The sequence below is a fragment of the Dendronephthya gigantea genome, unplaced genomic scaffold, assembly GCF_004324835.1.
Source record: "Dendronephthya gigantea isolate DGI-Jeju-01 unplaced genomic scaffold, DenGig_1.0 000051F, whole genome shotgun sequence".
Taxonomy (NCBI): Eukaryota; Metazoa; Cnidaria; class Anthozoa; order Malacalcyonacea; family Nephtheidae; genus Dendronephthya; species Dendronephthya gigantea.
The window spans coordinates 1,459,807-1,475,858 of NW_021163061.1; the positions used below are offsets into that span (position 1 = coordinate 1,459,807).

The following is a 16,052-nucleotide window of genomic DNA, read 5'->3' on the forward strand; positions in this document are numbered from 1 at the left end:
CAAGCCACAAAATGGCAGGTGTGTATAAACTGCCTTGATAAAGAATTGTTTATTGCTTGCTCTAAAAGGAACAAATATCGTAACTTAACAGAAAAACTACCGCATTTTATTGCCTTTGATAATTGACGTCTGCCGACGAACATACATACACGTCTTTTTGTGTACAAAAGCTTAGACTTTGCATGAACACTCGTAATGGCAGGTGCAGATATCAAATAGGGTAAAACTGCAAATATAAGTTAGCCTTTTATTTATTATTTATTCGTGAAATATTAAAATACGCGAGAGGGAAAAAAGCTTGTGCAATATGGAATGGAAGATATGAAACCAGCTAATATAGATTTATATTACTGTCCTCAAATTCAAGATCTATTAACGATCGTTATCGCATTGTCGTGTTGCTTTTGAGATAATTTTAATTAAGGTATCACAATTAACAATTTGTTTTCTTTATATTCATAAATAAGCTTGGGTGTAAATCAAGTATAGCTCTCCTATGAAGGCAGAAACAATGATCTTGTTTGGACGCTAAACTACACTTATGCATGCAATTTGTAGGCTAACACCGATAAGTAAGGACGCTAACCTCTTACAAAAGAAAGCGCTAAGACTATTGAATATTGTGCGCTCCAATAGATGCATGTAATAATTATAAGCGTTATATAGGATAAGTAAGATTACTGTCTGCCTGGATTTTTTTAAGTTTCTTTGTTGAAAAAAATTAATCCCAGGGGCAGGTTGTATAAAAGACTATAGTTAACTTTTAGTTTTAGCTGTAGTTACGGACAGAATTGGCGATCAGAGTTGTGTATTTTTGAGTTAACCAGGATTTAACTATGCAAAATATGTTTAAAGAGTTTTATAAAACCAGTCCCAAGGCTGCAGATATATGTGATGGCAAATTTCCAGAATTTGAAAGTTAACTTGCAGTCGTGGGGGAGAAATGCAACTGTTTTCTTAATTGTTTCAAAAAATGTACCTTTGAATGGAGGTTTCATGCGTCTCGTGTCGGCTGTAGTGGGTCAGCTCTTAAATGACATATGCATTAAAAATTTACATCCACTTGAAGATTCTGTCAACGACTGAAAACCTTTTACAGTTTCTGCCATTACGCTTCGCACAGACGGTTACAAAATACGAAATACCTGGTTAAACCGCTGTTATTTTTCAATATCTCCACTCGAAGGAAAGGAATATCATTGTTTATTGTTTAAAAAAGGAGCCTGAACGTTTGTTTTACAAATTTTTGCTTCGCGTTAAGTTGAAGTCCATTTCAGTATTTGCAGAAACATCAAATTCGTGATTTTTTTTATTTACCATAGCCACATGGAATGAGATTAATTTTTGCCGTGCAATTCCACGCATCTATGCAAGATTTAAAACATCCACGCAAAAGAAATATTTTAATACGTGGTCGTGGGATCTGACAATTAGCAACCGACTTCACACGTATTGGAACAAAAACAAACGCTTCTCTAGTTGACAGCTTGTGCGAAATATAAGAAACACTCGTTTTCCGAGTATAAATATCAGATATTGCCATCATGGTTGTTAAACTTCTGATCTTTGTCCTCCGGGTATTTTACACAGTGCTAAAAATCGTCTGATGAAATTGTTCATCATTTAAATATACACAGAAAGTTTATTAATATATCACCATTCTTCTCTTGACGAAGACCCTTTGAGTCTTGCCGTTTAGTTGAACTCTGGTTTTAATATTTGTAGTTTGCGATCAGACTCGTTGAACAGAATCATTAAAATGACAGTTTCAAAGTGATATGATGAATTGTGATCAAGTTATACGTGATCTCTCACTAAAAAAAATACTTTTAAAGATCAATTCTTGACAGCTTTAAAGCTATATTTAAGATAAAGCAATATTGAGTATTTGAGAGGTCAAAAGTCAAGGGTATCTTTAGCAGTTAGAAGGCAAACAAAGTGCTTGATGTACTGACCGTGTTTAATTGTTATGAATAGTTAAGTTACAAGAGGAACAATAGGTTATGATTCTATAGCTTGTGATAATAATTATTGGTCAAACTAATTCACATTTTACATGCAGTGGGGTCAGTAAAAATTAAGTAAGATACCAATCAACTACGATACAGAAACTCAACCTAAACAACGACTCTCGCTGCCCACAAAACATGCGGAAAAAGACAAAATGTTTCTCAAACTTCCTTCTGAATTTCACGACATGTCGAAGGGGGAAAAATAGACAGAATATTTAGATCGTTTATCTAAGCTGTTTCAAGACTGATAATCAAAATATAGCTACAATATCCAGCCGCAAAAATCATCACATGAGGTAACTCGTCCACATCACATAAATCATTGATGTTTTTTGTTTCTATAAATTGTTATCGAGGTTTATTCCATGACAGGCAGACACAAAAGAAATAAAACGGTCTCGAAACATGTGTCATAGGCATAGCGGTCTCGAAATCATTATTTTGACGTTTGCTCTAAGAGAGTCTGAGTTTTGGAAGAAAGAAATATATACGAAGCGAGTTAACCGCTGCTGACTCACTTTTTAACTGCATTTATAAACGTGTTTCGACTGAATTTGTTGTCAGACGAGTTCTAATTGAGATCGTTATAACCCGCAAAAATTTTAATGGAGTGGGCGACTCTGTGAAACACGGCCAATAAGACATTTTATTTAATGAATATTAATCCATGACTCGACAAGTCTTTGTATCAATACCAGAAAGCGTACTTTTTCTTTAGCACACGGATTATTTCTTTAAACTCGGTATTAAGTTACTAACTACAGCCTTTTTAAGTCCATAATGCATCTGTGTGTCAAATGTACGCATGCGTACCTATTTGTTCCGGAACCTTTCAACCAACGTCTATATGACGTAATCTAGTTTTACCAGCGGGCTCATAAACATGGTGTTTGGAATGATCAGTGAGAATGATTTGTGAAATGGTCTGATCTTTGCTCGGATTTTCTAGTAAAAATCTCTGTCTTGCAAGAGTGGATACATCCTAATGTCAGGTGATGATGGGTTCACGTTCGTAAAATATAAACATCCCAGAAAAAATAAACACAAGTCACTTGGATTCTTTGAAGAATTTTCTTGTTCCAAATCACAAACCTCTGTCAAACAACTGGATGTTCTCATCAACTGTATTTGTCAATGCAAAGTTGAATTAAAAAGCAGTACATTTTACAAAGAATTGCTTGGGTCATTATCACAAATACTTTCTCCTGATAAAGCAGCAAATTCTGGAGAGGTGTCACTGAATTTTCAGGATTGTGTGTCATATGGAATTGGAAGGATATCTGAATGTCCCATAGCCAGATATCAGTTTGCTTTATTGGTCCTGCTGTGGCAGCATTTCAGGCCTGCTGGAAAATGCTATATTTATGATCCAGTTTTTGGAAATCTTGATCAACAAATTATCAAACATTTTGAACTGGAATTAATTCCAAGAAATGAAGAAGCGAAGCGATGTGTTGCTCAGAAAACTTTGTTTTTTGTACCTCACTGTGGAAAACCCATTTACAATAATATACTGTGGGCAAATTGGGGAGTTGGCTTAGAAAATGTCATTATTTTTGGAAATAGTTTTGCAAGCTATCAAGAGCGTTTACCATTGCGTCAATTGAAGTCAGAAGCAAGCTACATTGCCGAGATTCTTTCAATGACACATGAAGTGAAGTTGCAGATTTTTACGAATCATGATGATATTTTTAATGACACGTCATTGCATTACTGGGTGGCTGATGAGCTTCATAAAAAATCATCATCATTTTGGAGTAACTATGAAGAACCAGTTTATCAAGAAAGTTCAGAAATTATCTTAGATAAATATTAGGTGATGTACATATTAGTTGAGGGTACCTATAGGACCATACAAATTCAGGACCATTAGTTCAGCTCATGTAGAATGCTCAATCTTTTTGAAGAAAATGTTTTTCAACTTATTTCCCCTCATAAAATGGTCATGGTCAAAATGTAAAGAATAAGCTGTTAGAAGATGTTTATATGTTCACCCCTGATTTTTTAGACCATATTCACAACATTCACTATCCAAATTTATAACTTGGCAATCAGGCCACACAGGGGACAGTTATAATAGACACATACGAAAAACCCTCCAATTACAATTTTGCAAAACTAACTGCAAAGCTCTGTATTTTACAATTTTATGTACAAAAGCTTTACCAATTCTAAAGCTCTATAAGTTATATCTATGCTATATGATGTTGTTATAATTTATTCTAAGTGCACAAAGTGTGTTTTAAGTAAACAAAACTGGACCATCTTGGAACTTTGTTCACCTCATGTTTCCTTTTTGCCACTTCGACTTTAGTTAGGCCAGCAGGTCATCAGACAATCAGATAAAATTGAAATCAAATTTGCTAAAAAGCTCAGTTTAAAAGACCATGTAGACCCTTGCATATTTGAGCTCACACATAATACAAATTATGTGCAGACTGTTACAAGCTATTCAACAGTTGTTTGCTGTCCTAAATAAATCTCAATTCATGAAAGCAATAATGTCAATGCAGCTATACTGTGTCATCTAAAAAGTAAGAAAAAGATTCATTGTACATTAATATCATCATATGCACTATTGTACATTCGTATGTACTATGCTTGCACAATACAATTTCTTACCATGGTACCACCATCTTGTTTTCTTTGGATTCTTTGAACAGGTTTTTACATAAAATTCATTGTCAGGTGGGAGTTTCTAAAAAACATGGAAAACTAATAATATACAGGTATTGTTGGAGACCTGTTGTTTTCTCCAATAGTTCTGGTACTATTACTAACCTTTTCTTTACAACTGCTCAGCATACTCAGGACACTCAAACAAACTGATTGCACAGACAATGCTGGTGACCAATCATCTGTTAATATTGATAGACATATATGGCCATTGCTATATATATGTGGATGAATAGGAATCTCGGAACCTACAAAGATCACCTGCAAGCAAAATATTGAATTGAATTTGAATTGTGTTTAAAATATTCTTACAATAAGTGTTTTATAATATTATACGATATTTGTTTCGTTAAGCTTTTACCTGGGGTGAATCAAACGGATATTTAGCCGGAAATTTGAACTGTAGTTTGAATGTCTCGCCTTCATAAAGAGTTCCTACAAGAGGTAACAATTTTGACACAATAATTATTTTTCTGAGGAAAGTATCAAGTATGTACTAACTAAATGTGAACGCAAATCTCACCTGCAGCGCCTTGAAGATTAACAATCCAACTAGGATATGAAAATGATTAATTTTAGTTTTTGTTTTAACAAATATTAAAACGTAATTTCAAGGAACACAATAAATAATATCAGACGATCACAACAAGACATGAATGAAAAAAGACGAGTGATCATATATAACGTCTATAATTGACAACACAAATCATTGATTTCTGATAATATGAACTGATGAACATGTTGAATGAACCAAAAATACTTAGAAATTATCTCTTTATCTTGTCGTACGTTTCAAGGCTAGTTGAAGTGTCATCATTCACACCAATCCCCGGTAAAGCGTTCAGTGTTAATTGTTGAAGTTCTCTGTGAAGTCGTCGGTTTCTTGTTTCATTCGCCATTTTGGCTTCTATTGTCTTCCCGAGTTCCTTTCCTTAACCGCGCGTTTTTGTAATTGTAATTATTGTAGTTGTTTATTTTCATTTTTTGTTTACAAATGTACCAATATTGTTAATTGTTTATTTTTTCGTTTTAGAGTTGTTGTTTATTATTGTGGTATATTTAATATTTATTACCAACAACTGTGCTGCTACTTTTTTAGCATTCTTTCTCGTTTTTTTATGGGGTTTTTCCACAGTATGGTTTTTTTCTGCAAGCTAAACATCACGTGACTGCCGGAAATTCTATGACTTTAGGTTATTTCCGTTACTGACCTATAAACTGTAAATTATTAAATGGACTATTATATATTTCACCATCCAGCTATTACATATAGTTCAGCGACAGCGACCTTCTTCTTCGCAGACCTCATTTCAAAACACGTGTCTTTTCTTTAAATTACAGTCAGCAAAATATTTTCTTTAGTAAATTGTCATTCGTATAGCACAACGACGCCTCGTTTTAGACGTAATTTCATCCTCTCGATCAAGCCTGTTTCATTTGCTATGAGGTTAAAGAGAGAATTAAAAGAAAGCTTGCCTCCGACGAAAAGATTAAAGACTCTAAGTCCATCGGTTGTGTTTGAAAATGAAGGTAACGCATTAGAAGAAGGTGAAAAATTAAGCGATAATTCATCGGAATGTTCGGCAGACTATTGCCCAAGTACGTCTGATTGTTCATCTTCAATAAACGAGGGTGAATCGTCGACGGAGATCCCACAATGTCTCTCTTTGGATTGTGAAATGGTAGGTGTTGGTGTTCATCGTTCAAGTTCATTGGCCAGATGCAGTGTGGTGAATTATGATGGTGACGTTGTCTGTGATGTTTATGTCAAACCAGAATTACCTGTGACAGATTATCGTACAAAATGGAGTGGAATTCATAAAGGGGACTTGAGTGATGGATGTACTTTTCAAGAGGCAAGAAAACAAGTGCGAAAGATTATAAAAGGATGTAGATTGGTTGGTCATTCATTACACTCAGATCTTCACGCATTAAATCTATCTCATCCACGGCATTTAATGAGAGATACATCAAAGTATTGGCCAATGAGAGGACTTGCTGGCTTGCAGAATAATGTAACACCTTCATTGAAATGTTTAGCAAGCATTTTGTTAAGTCGTACAATCCAAGATGGTGAACATTGCTCTGTTGAAGATGCGCATGCTGCAATGTCCTTATATAAACTCTGTGAACAGCAATGGGAAAAAGAAATACGTGGTGAACTAAGCAATCAGTCATATCTGTCTGACCTATACTGGCCATCTTGGACAAGAACAGGATAGTAACAACTCAGGTTTATTCACAAGCCAAGCAATGTTGAAGATAAAGTAAAATAAATTCAATTAATTTTAAAAACATTTAAATTCATCAGCTTAATCACATATAACTATTTGAGAAAAATTGATGTGTTAAGATGTATATTTTTATAAACAGTAATACCAAAAATGTAAAGCATGTGACAATATAAGTGTTGGATATTGTATGAATAACATGTTATTTTTGTTATGTATCGATTCCTTTGAAATAATCATTTTGTTTAGCAGTAAAAAGGCAAAGTTAAAGACATTTGTTGACAAAAAGCATGTGGTATATATTAAATAGTTGGGGCAGAGTTTTGGATGAAAATTTTTAAGGATATGGGACTGATAAGTAATTTATGATGGGTTAAGAACCCTGGGGGAATTCTGACAAATGCTCCCATATGAATTAGCTGTCATATTTACAAGGCTGTTGTAGAACGGTTGGGAATTTAAGCACAAAGAGGTGAGAATATTAGATTTTCTGTACATTTTATAGTCGTTTTTGTACAGAAAAAAAATTAGCTTTTCCGGCGCCCGCGAAATTTAACCGCACCACCACGTGACGTATTTGAACCAATTGGAATGAAGTACGGCCAAGGCGCTCATCTTGCGAAGTAAAGATCAGTTTCACACATGTAGTGGACAAACGAATATTTTTCATTGAAAATCGTCGAAATTTAGCTTTAAAACCGGCAGCCAACGGGTGAAAACCGTTCCAATACCTGCTGCGATTATTGGATCGCATTATGGTTGACCAACCGAGCCACAGATCGTATAAAATACGTGGTCACAATCGGCAAAGAAAAAGTTCGAAACCTTATTCTAGACCTAACGAAGCGAAAAATAAGGTAAAGTATGAACTCTCTAGAAACTTGATACATGTTTGTTCTAGCTGTTCAGGTGAGAATCTTGAATATCTTTCAATTACAACGGGTTATTTGGGAATCGTTTTAGGGTTTACTCGACAAGGTAAAGGATTATTTGAGCCCTGGGTGGCTGTTCGGTTATTTTTCTTCGAATGAAGACGTTGAAGATAACTTTCAAGAAGATATCTTAGATCAGAATGCGACAGTTACTCACGAAGAAGGGAGTACTTCAGGTGTTACACAACAAGCTCGTTTAGATAACATTGAAGAGGAAAGTGATGATCGTACGTTTAGAGATACTACAATGGACAATGTTAGAGACACTTCATTTGATACGAATGAAGAAGAAGAGCAAGTCTTTACTGCTGATGATAATGATCAGGATGATGTGAGGAATCCTGACACAACAACCAGGTTGTCTGGATCACTTAACGATGATGTTGAAGTAAGTATTGTTGCATATTATGTTGTATTTTATGAAAGAATAGATTGTATTGCATGATAGAGAAGCTGAGTCATGACTTAAGAGTCAGCAAAATATTCAAACTGCAAAAGTCAATGGTTAACCCAGGTGTGTTTGGAAGATGGACCCATCCCAGTCCAAACAAACCTTGGGTGAATATTTTTTCATTTAAGAACACCAACCTTTGTTACATTTGTTCCTGCTGACTTAGGAGTCCGTAAAATAATGCAAGCCAAAAAAGTCTTGGTTAACCCACTGATTGCCTTTGATGGTTCAATCCTAGTCCAAACCAACTTTGGTTCAATCTCTTTACACTTAAAGAACCCAACCTTTATTAAAACTGTTTCTGGTCAATCATTGCTTTGTTTATGTACCATGAATATATAGGATCTTACTTTAGGATAAGATTGTCCAATGAACCATCATGAGTCCGATGAACCATCTTTGTTGGCATTGAGTAAGTTACATGAACCAACTTTCTACAGCATAGTTTATCTTATAGGATGAAAATGAAAGAAGATTATTGGAACAAGAACACAGACCACATCAATCTGTTCTGCCATATTCTGACCAGCTGAAACGTAAACCTTTGCCATCATTGCTTCACTCTCGTTCATCCACCTCGCTGCGAGCAACGCCTAGTTTACGTTCCCAAGGAAACCAACTGTTGGGGTCTTTAGCAGCTCGAAGTAATACTTACATGCCTGGTACTAAAATCTCAACTTCAACAGCATCACATGCTTCTAGTTTTTCAAGTGCTCAAAGGCCTACCACATTGTTTTCAAGAAGTTCATTGCTAAGAGACAATAACCTTAATAGAGTTGAACCATCAAAAGTTGCAGCCCCACAGAAATTAGATGCCATGTTGACAAAGTCAACCTCAACATTGCAGACTGTTCCTGCTTCAAATACTGCGCCATTGTTTTCTGTTGAGAAATTTGTCACACCTGTGGTTAGTCTAGTTTATCTTATGCATCTTAATTCAATAAAGCAGTAACAGTGATGTCAGCCAAAGAAACTGGTGTTGTTTTCCTGATTAATGGAAGACAGTTGGTCTTTTTTTTCTGCCTCTAAACATGTTCACACTCTCATATTCATTGTCCGTCTTAACTTAATATGATAAATATCTCTCAATGCTTTCCTATAGCAAAGAACATTTACCAATAAACGAGTTGGATCACCAAACTATCCTGGGCCAGTGATATATGGAGGGGCACTGAATGTGTCCCGAGATGTACCATTCAAAAGAAGGCGAATGAGTTCTCCGGGATCCGAGGTAGTGTTTCATTATGTAAAATTTTGCGTTGAAAAGATCATGTCAAACACTTTACCCTGGTACAAGTCATACAATTATTTACAAAGAGAAATTGTGAACATGATATTCTTACTTTGGTAATATTCACTGCATTGTAAAGATCTATAATTTTTCATTTTGAATTTTTGTTGATGAAACTATTTTTCATTCTTAGAGTTATCATCCTGTTTCAAAACTTCGTATCAGAGGTGTCAAAGAAAAAACGATTCAAAGTATGTCATTTTAGGCTTTTAAAGGAATTCACTAGACAATAAGTCAGTGCTAATTCATCAAATTTGTTCCTACGGTTCTGATAAACTATATTTTCTAGATTCAACTGTTGGTGGAAATGGCACAAGAACAGCACAGCGAATCCTTGATGCTCTGGAGTCTGTCTCTTCTCCACTTAAGGTATATACATCTTTAATAAATAGAAATATTGTTGTTTTAAACCAAGTTCATCACATCTAGTGTTTTCCTTGTAGGATGCCCGTCGTATTCCATCTCCGATTTCTTTGGCCTCTGCTTCCCCTCTGTCTTTCACGGTAATAAAACCATTTTGCAACTGTTTGATTGTACAAAGTCTATTCCTACTAAAAACTCATGGATTCATGTACCTATATTTTACTGTTTATCAGGCATCCAAAACACGAACTACCCCACCAAAGACAAAAGTCGGTCCTCGAGTTTCATATCTACAGGTAAGAAATTGAAACTGAACTATTTCCTGCTGGATTGATTTTTCTGCTTTGCTTTTTGTTGTGCTAATTTTATAGAGTAATGCATCAACTACTTTTTGTTTAGGCAAAGCTACTTGGTGAACCTCCTGTGTCCTCTCTACAAACTCCAAAAATTGCAAAAACATCATTTCTTGAAGATCCTGCATCGAAGGAACCCCTGGGCAGACAACAGCATTCCTCCCCGCCAAAAATGACTTTAAAAAATACTGTTGAAGATCAGTCATTGTAAGTTGACTAGAAAAGAACTAATTTCTTATTTCTTTTTGCTGAAACTTGGTGCAATTGTGGAAAATTTTATGAAAAATAATTCCAAATATTTTCTTTTCCAACAGTTTCAGTGGTCTCAAAGATACAGTTCTTAAGGTTTGTTTTAGAACATTTTGGATGCAACACATTGAATGTTTGATTTTTACCCTAAAATAAAGAATAGTTGGTGGTGGTTGTATCACTTGTGTTTTCTTTTTCTAGAGTTCACTTCCAACAAATTTTGCACCAAAATCTTTGCCAACATCACTTTCGCCCATAGAAAGCACTGGCAGAACTTCTGGCAAGATGAAAACTGCACCACGAAGTGCAGCCATGCATTACAGTTCTAATAAAAATAGCCAAGAATCTGAAGTGAGTTAATCTGCAAGGAATGTACTGCAGTTTGCATGCTAATGTGACTAGAAAAGAAAAGCATGAAGTATAATTTTATATTTTCTTCAGGTTGTTAATCCTCTACCAGAGATCTCCAACGCTGTCCCACTTCCTCTCAATCCTGGAAAGAACATGTCTTTCCCAATGTTCAGTTCAAACAAGATTGCTGGTGATGGTAAATTAGCGAGTAATTCCGAGAACATCGCTAACAAACAAAAGGTATTAACACCAAGTCTAACAGCAGAGCGTATCTACAGCAATTTTTTAAAAAAAATACTTCTCTTTTAAAGGAAACGTCCGCAAGAGACAAGGTATTGACGGAGTCGCCAAAAAATGGTTTCATCTTTTCATCGCCAGAAGCGAAATCTCAACGTTTTTCGGTGAAAGAGAGTTTAGAAATGGCTGACAACGAGGTGACGATATTTTCTATATATTCTCTACTAGCACTATCGCCTTTCATCACCCCTAAGTTATACAATATTTTCTCTCGCTAAATTAAAGATTTTTTTTATAAACAGGTTTCATTTTCGTTCAGTGATCCAGTCCCGGTTAAGAAGGTAATTCACACACAATGATTTTCAATCTAGGAATTTGAATAGATTGTGTGATTTTTTAACTGGATTTTTTTTCTATTTTAGAGTTCAGCTGCATCAAAAGAGACATTCTTCAACCCTCTTTTGCAATCTCAGAAAACTTCAAGCAGTTCTAAACCGATGGCGAATTATTCCTCAAAATCAACTTTAAGCGTTAATCCTCTTTCGAATGACATTGGTACAGGTCAGGCTCCACCCGCTAAGACGCCTGGGAAGCCTGAGCCAGCGCAAACCATCGATTTAACTAAGCGGTTTGCACCAGCGCCTGGTTCATGGGAATGTGGTTCATGTATGTTGAACAATAAGCCGGACGCCATAAAATGCGTGGCCTGTGAAGCGCCAAAACCTGGCAAGAAAGCAGAGAAGCCTGGTGAGGACAAACACGTGGTCGACTGGAAGACAAAGTTTGCCCCTCCTAAAGATTCATGGGAATGCAGCACGTGTTTGGTAAGGAATAAAAATGACTTGAGTAAGTGTGCCGCGTGTGAGACACCGAAGCCTGGGACTAGTTCGATTGTGGATTTGAAAGCCAAGTTTGCTCCTCCAGTTGGCTCATGGGAATGTTCAACGTGTATGTTACAAAATAAGGCTGGCGATTTGAAGTGTGTCTCGTGTGAGACGAGTAAGCCTGGATCGAGTTCTGGCGATGATTTGAAGCTCAAGTTTGCTCCCCCCAGTGGCTCATGGGCATGTCCAGCTTGTATGATTCGAAATCAAGCTGCTGACTTGAAGTGTGTTGCATGCGAGACGAAGAAGCCTGGTACAGAGAACACAGGTCAGTTGTGTGATTGATGTAAAATCACGTTACAAGTCGACCACCCAATCCATGTTTTGTAACTATCAGCACTGATCTAGTGCTCTAATATTTTGTATTTTCACTCCAATTTTTGGAGGCAAAGTTCTTAGTATCGCTCCGTTGTAAAGGATTCATTGCCACATTAATAACGAGACGGGATATTTTGCATAAACCTTGCTTGATCACAATATTCTCGTTTTTAATATATTTAGTTCCAAGTCAATCTGGTGTTACTTTCAATAATACAAGCTCGTCTACGAGTGGTTTTACATTTGGCGGCAGTGGTTCTGCATCTAGCACAAGCTCCGGGTTCACATTTGGCCTTGGAGACAAGAGCTCTGAGTCATCCAATAAATCAACAACTACTTTAGGACAGAGTTCAAACGAATCAAGTAAACAACCGTTTACATTTGGAAGCAATACAGCTACGACAACAAAATCTGGTTTTACGTTTGGTGCAACGACCAGTAGTGAAACTAAATCTGGGTCAGGTTTTACTTTTGGTGGGAGTTCAGGAGAAAAATCAACAACAGCACCAACATTTGCATTTGGAGCAAACTCTCCAGAAAAGAAATCTGTGTTTACAAATGGCCCTGAAAGTGTTGAGAAAAAAACAGATCAAAATGGAAATTTGTCTGAGAAAGATGGCGGAGAAACAACTTCAAAACCATCAAATACAAGTAAGAAATACTTTGAATATTCATCACTAGTTTTAAATTATTGATAGCTGAAAAATAATAATGTTAGGGTGTTTTGGTCAGACCTAAGCTAATGTGAAGTATCGTCATTATTAGTGACAATGAATATAGCGCAGGCGGCAGCTGCTGGATTATTGCAAGTACCTGGTAAAGATCCTACACCAAGTACTAGTCAAGGTAACTGGTAACGTCTACTGCAGTTCTTCAAGTTACAATTTCCCCAGCACGATATTTCTTGTCACTGAACCTATTATGAAAACAATCTTCACTCTTTCAGCTATAACAAGTCAGGCAACAATTCAACAATCCTCCGCTAGCCAACCACCATCTCAAGCATCTAAAACCTTGCCTTCTTTTGCTCCGACCTTCAAATTTGGCGCTTCGACGGCGCCATCGAGAGGGTCTGGGGAACAACCAGAGAAAACGTCAGCTCTGAGTTTCGCTCCACTTTCCTCATCCACTGGTCGGGAGACGCAGCCGCTCGCTTTTCAGTCATCAACAACCACTGCGGCAACTCCAACAGGTAAAGAATGAGTTTCTATCTTCTTGTGTTTAAACACTTTATCATCGTCTTCCCCGGCAAATAACATATATAACAAGATAACAAATATACATAATTTTTCAGGAGGCCTGTTTACTTTCGGAGCTGCGCAGTCAACTGCTCCTGTGGTTACGTCATCCACAGCAAAACCCAGCGCAACTTCATTATTCTCTTTCACTGGTTCTAACCCAACTCCACTGGCTGCCACCACAACAACACCTGCTCCAAACAAAGCCCCTTTTTCATTTACCGCTTCCAAAATCGCTACGACATTGCCCAACGCTGAAACGACAGTTCCATCTTTAACGACGACAAACTCTGCGTCTTTGTTCAAATTTACTGGCCCTTCTGAGCAAGCATTGTCTGTCAAACCAACAGCTACTTCATCTCAGAGTACATCGTTGTTTTCATTCACTGGTTCGACAGCAACAAGCACAGCTCAGCCTCCTTTGTTTAATTTTGGAGCAGTGAATGGTCCTACAACAAGCAATGGACCCAGTATTTCTACTGGACAGTCAACCACTGGTTTGTTTTCATTCACTGGAGCTCAGGTAAAGATTGTTGATTCAACACCAACTCCGTGTTACATCAAAGCACTGTTATATTCATTATATATCATACAGCGGTTCATATCACTTGTTTCACTTGCTAACCAACAAATTACTTCTCTTTTGAACAGCCATCAGCGGCTCCGGTTGTTGAAAATCAAAACTCGATGGGAGGGGAGGAAATGGACGCTGACTCAAATAATAACCATGATCAGGCCACCTTCCCTCAGGTCTCTGGTGGATTTAACTTCACACCACAGCAACCAGGTATGCGAACTGTTGAGATTAACATTAGTTAAACCCTTTGTAGAATGCTAACCATACTAGATCATAACATAATGACTGATCAGTGTTTTCATCTTTTTGCAGGCGGAACTTCTAATCTATTTTCCGCTGGATCAAGTGGAACACCAGGAGGGGTCTCAGGGGGTTTTAATTTCAATGCCAGTAGCGGCATTGCCCCAACATTCCAGTTCGGAACAGGAAACCCAAGTACACCTTCTGGTGGATTTAACTTTGGAGCGGCTGCAGCACCCGCTGGTTCATCGCCTTTTATGTTTGGAGGCGCACCAACTCCTTCCAGCGGCACCGCAAGTGAGTGTTTTTTAAATCTGTGACATTGTAATTGTAATTGAAATAGATCCCCAGTTAGCTACAAAGCTAGTTTACACGAGGTCAAATTGTTAAAACAACCTCACTCATATCCTGTGTTGTTTAGATCCGTCAGCTGGTATTACTCCGTTTAACTTTGGCTCGATTTCCTCAGCGCCAAACAAACCACAACTCAGCGTGCCTCCAAATACTGACCAACCAACAATGTTTAATATCGGAGCACAATCAACCACGCCGGGAAACCGTGTTATCAGGAAAGCTGTAAGACGAAACCGGAAAGTATTGTAAAAATCTTGTCAAACAAAAACTGCTTTCTTTAAAGACTAGTAGACTGTGAATCAATGAGGATTGCGAATCATGCATCTCTGCTGCCGTAGTTCGGGTCTGAACTACCTAAAAATGCCATCTCTGGATGGAATTGATATTTCTATTTGCCTAAAGAAAGCTAGTTTTCTCAGCAAGATTATATAACCATGCAAGCCAGTACTACACGTCGACAGGAGACAATGGACTTCAAGACGTGACCGTTTCAACCAGAAAACAACTGAAGCCTGGTGATTTTTTTAAACTTGAAGACTGAATTGTATCAGCAATGACGAAACTTCAAGGCTTGAGTTGAAAAACTGGAGAATATCGAGAACCTTTCTGTTCCTAAGGAAAATATATCCTTACATTATGATCAGATTTCGGACTTACAAAAACCGTTTTGAGCATTTTTATTTAAAATATCCTGAATTAGATAGTGTTAATTTTCGGCTGTGTTTAATGTACATAAATACACTCGCATTTACACCAAGTCAAACCAATTCAAAGTATAGCTATTTTATTCAATAAGATAAGGATAAGGAAAAAATTACGCAAAATATTTATTTTTATAGTGTATATAACGGGGGAATTTCGTATAAATATTAGGGGTGGGGTGGGGGGAGGGAAATGATAGGATTTCGAAGGATAAATAAAATAGTAAGTTTTGAATTGGGTTGGTTCGGAATATAATATGAAAGTTGATGTAACTGGTAAGCCTCGTATTTAGTTTGGATAATCTGTTAAAAAAAGATGATTCACTTGAAACTAGCTACTGAGAATGTATTGCACAGTTTTGTCAACCTGTAGTTACAGTATTTTCGTCTCTTGGAGAGCTGAGACCTTAAAAAGGCTTTTTTTTTCGACAGATTATCCATGCTCTGACATGAAACCTTGTGTACTACTGATATTGATTGGTGGAAAAAAATTACATACGATTAAAAATGATCCTTTTCAGTATTTAGCATTGACATAATAGGCTTTAATAAAACCTTTGAGTGGAGTCTTCAAATTTTTCATCATGTTCCCTG

The 16,052-nt window shown here is 36.8% G+C and overlaps 4 protein-coding genes across 4 annotated transcripts; 3 read left to right on the top strand and 1 right to left on the bottom strand.

The window, feature by feature from the left end:
• Positions 1 to 2,907: 2,907 nt before the first annotated feature.
• Positions 2,908 to 4,115, top strand: LOC114528849 (SRR1-like protein). The gene has a single exon (XM_028550565.1). It carries the CDS (start codon positions 2,998 to 3,000, stop codon positions 3,826 to 3,828), a length of 831 nt encoding a protein of 276 aa, XP_028406366.1. The 5' UTR covers positions 2,908 to 2,997; the 3' UTR covers positions 3,829 to 4,115.
• Positions 4,116 to 4,448: 333 nt separating this feature from the next.
• On the bottom strand, positions 4,449 to 5,625 carry LOC114528850 (ubiquitin-conjugating enzyme E2 W-like). Its single transcript, XM_028550566.1, has 6 exons — positions 5,478 to 5,625; positions 5,212 to 5,240; positions 5,050 to 5,123; positions 4,794 to 4,949; positions 4,635 to 4,710; positions 4,449 to 4,539 (listed from the first exon to the last, which is right to left on the bottom strand). Exons 1-6 carry the CDS (start codon positions 5,585 to 5,587, stop codon positions 4,526 to 4,528), a joined length of 459 nt encoding a protein of 152 aa, XP_028406367.1. The 5' UTR covers positions 5,588 to 5,625; the 3' UTR covers positions 4,449 to 4,525.
• A 372-nt stretch (positions 5,626 to 5,997) lies between these two features.
• Positions 5,998 to 7,095, top strand: LOC114528806 (apoptosis-enhancing nuclease-like). Its single transcript, XM_028550523.1, has one exon. The coding sequence runs from the start codon at positions 6,131 to 6,133 to the stop codon at positions 6,908 to 6,910; it is 780 nt and encodes a 259-aa protein (XP_028406324.1). The 5' UTR covers positions 5,998 to 6,130; the 3' UTR covers positions 6,911 to 7,095.
• A 453-nt stretch (positions 7,096 to 7,548) lies between these two features.
• On the top strand, positions 7,549 to 15,969 carry LOC114528687 (nuclear pore complex protein Nup153-like). Its single transcript, XM_028550363.1, has 22 exons — positions 7,549 to 7,776; positions 7,883 to 8,239; positions 8,760 to 9,209; positions 9,405 to 9,533; positions 9,727 to 9,784; positions 9,883 to 9,962; positions 10,037 to 10,096; positions 10,190 to 10,252; positions 10,356 to 10,516; positions 10,624 to 10,654; positions 10,760 to 10,909; positions 11,000 to 11,149; positions 11,221 to 11,343; positions 11,449 to 11,487; positions 11,569 to 12,298; positions 12,532 to 12,999; positions 13,114 to 13,194; positions 13,295 to 13,540; positions 13,643 to 14,109; positions 14,238 to 14,373; positions 14,476 to 14,700; positions 14,825 to 15,969. Exons 1-22 carry the CDS (start codon positions 7,675 to 7,677, stop codon positions 15,004 to 15,006), a joined length of 4,488 nt encoding a protein of 1,495 aa, XP_028406164.1. The 5' UTR covers positions 7,549 to 7,674; the 3' UTR covers positions 15,007 to 15,969.
• The last annotated feature ends 83 nt before the right edge of the window (positions 15,970 to 16,052 follow it).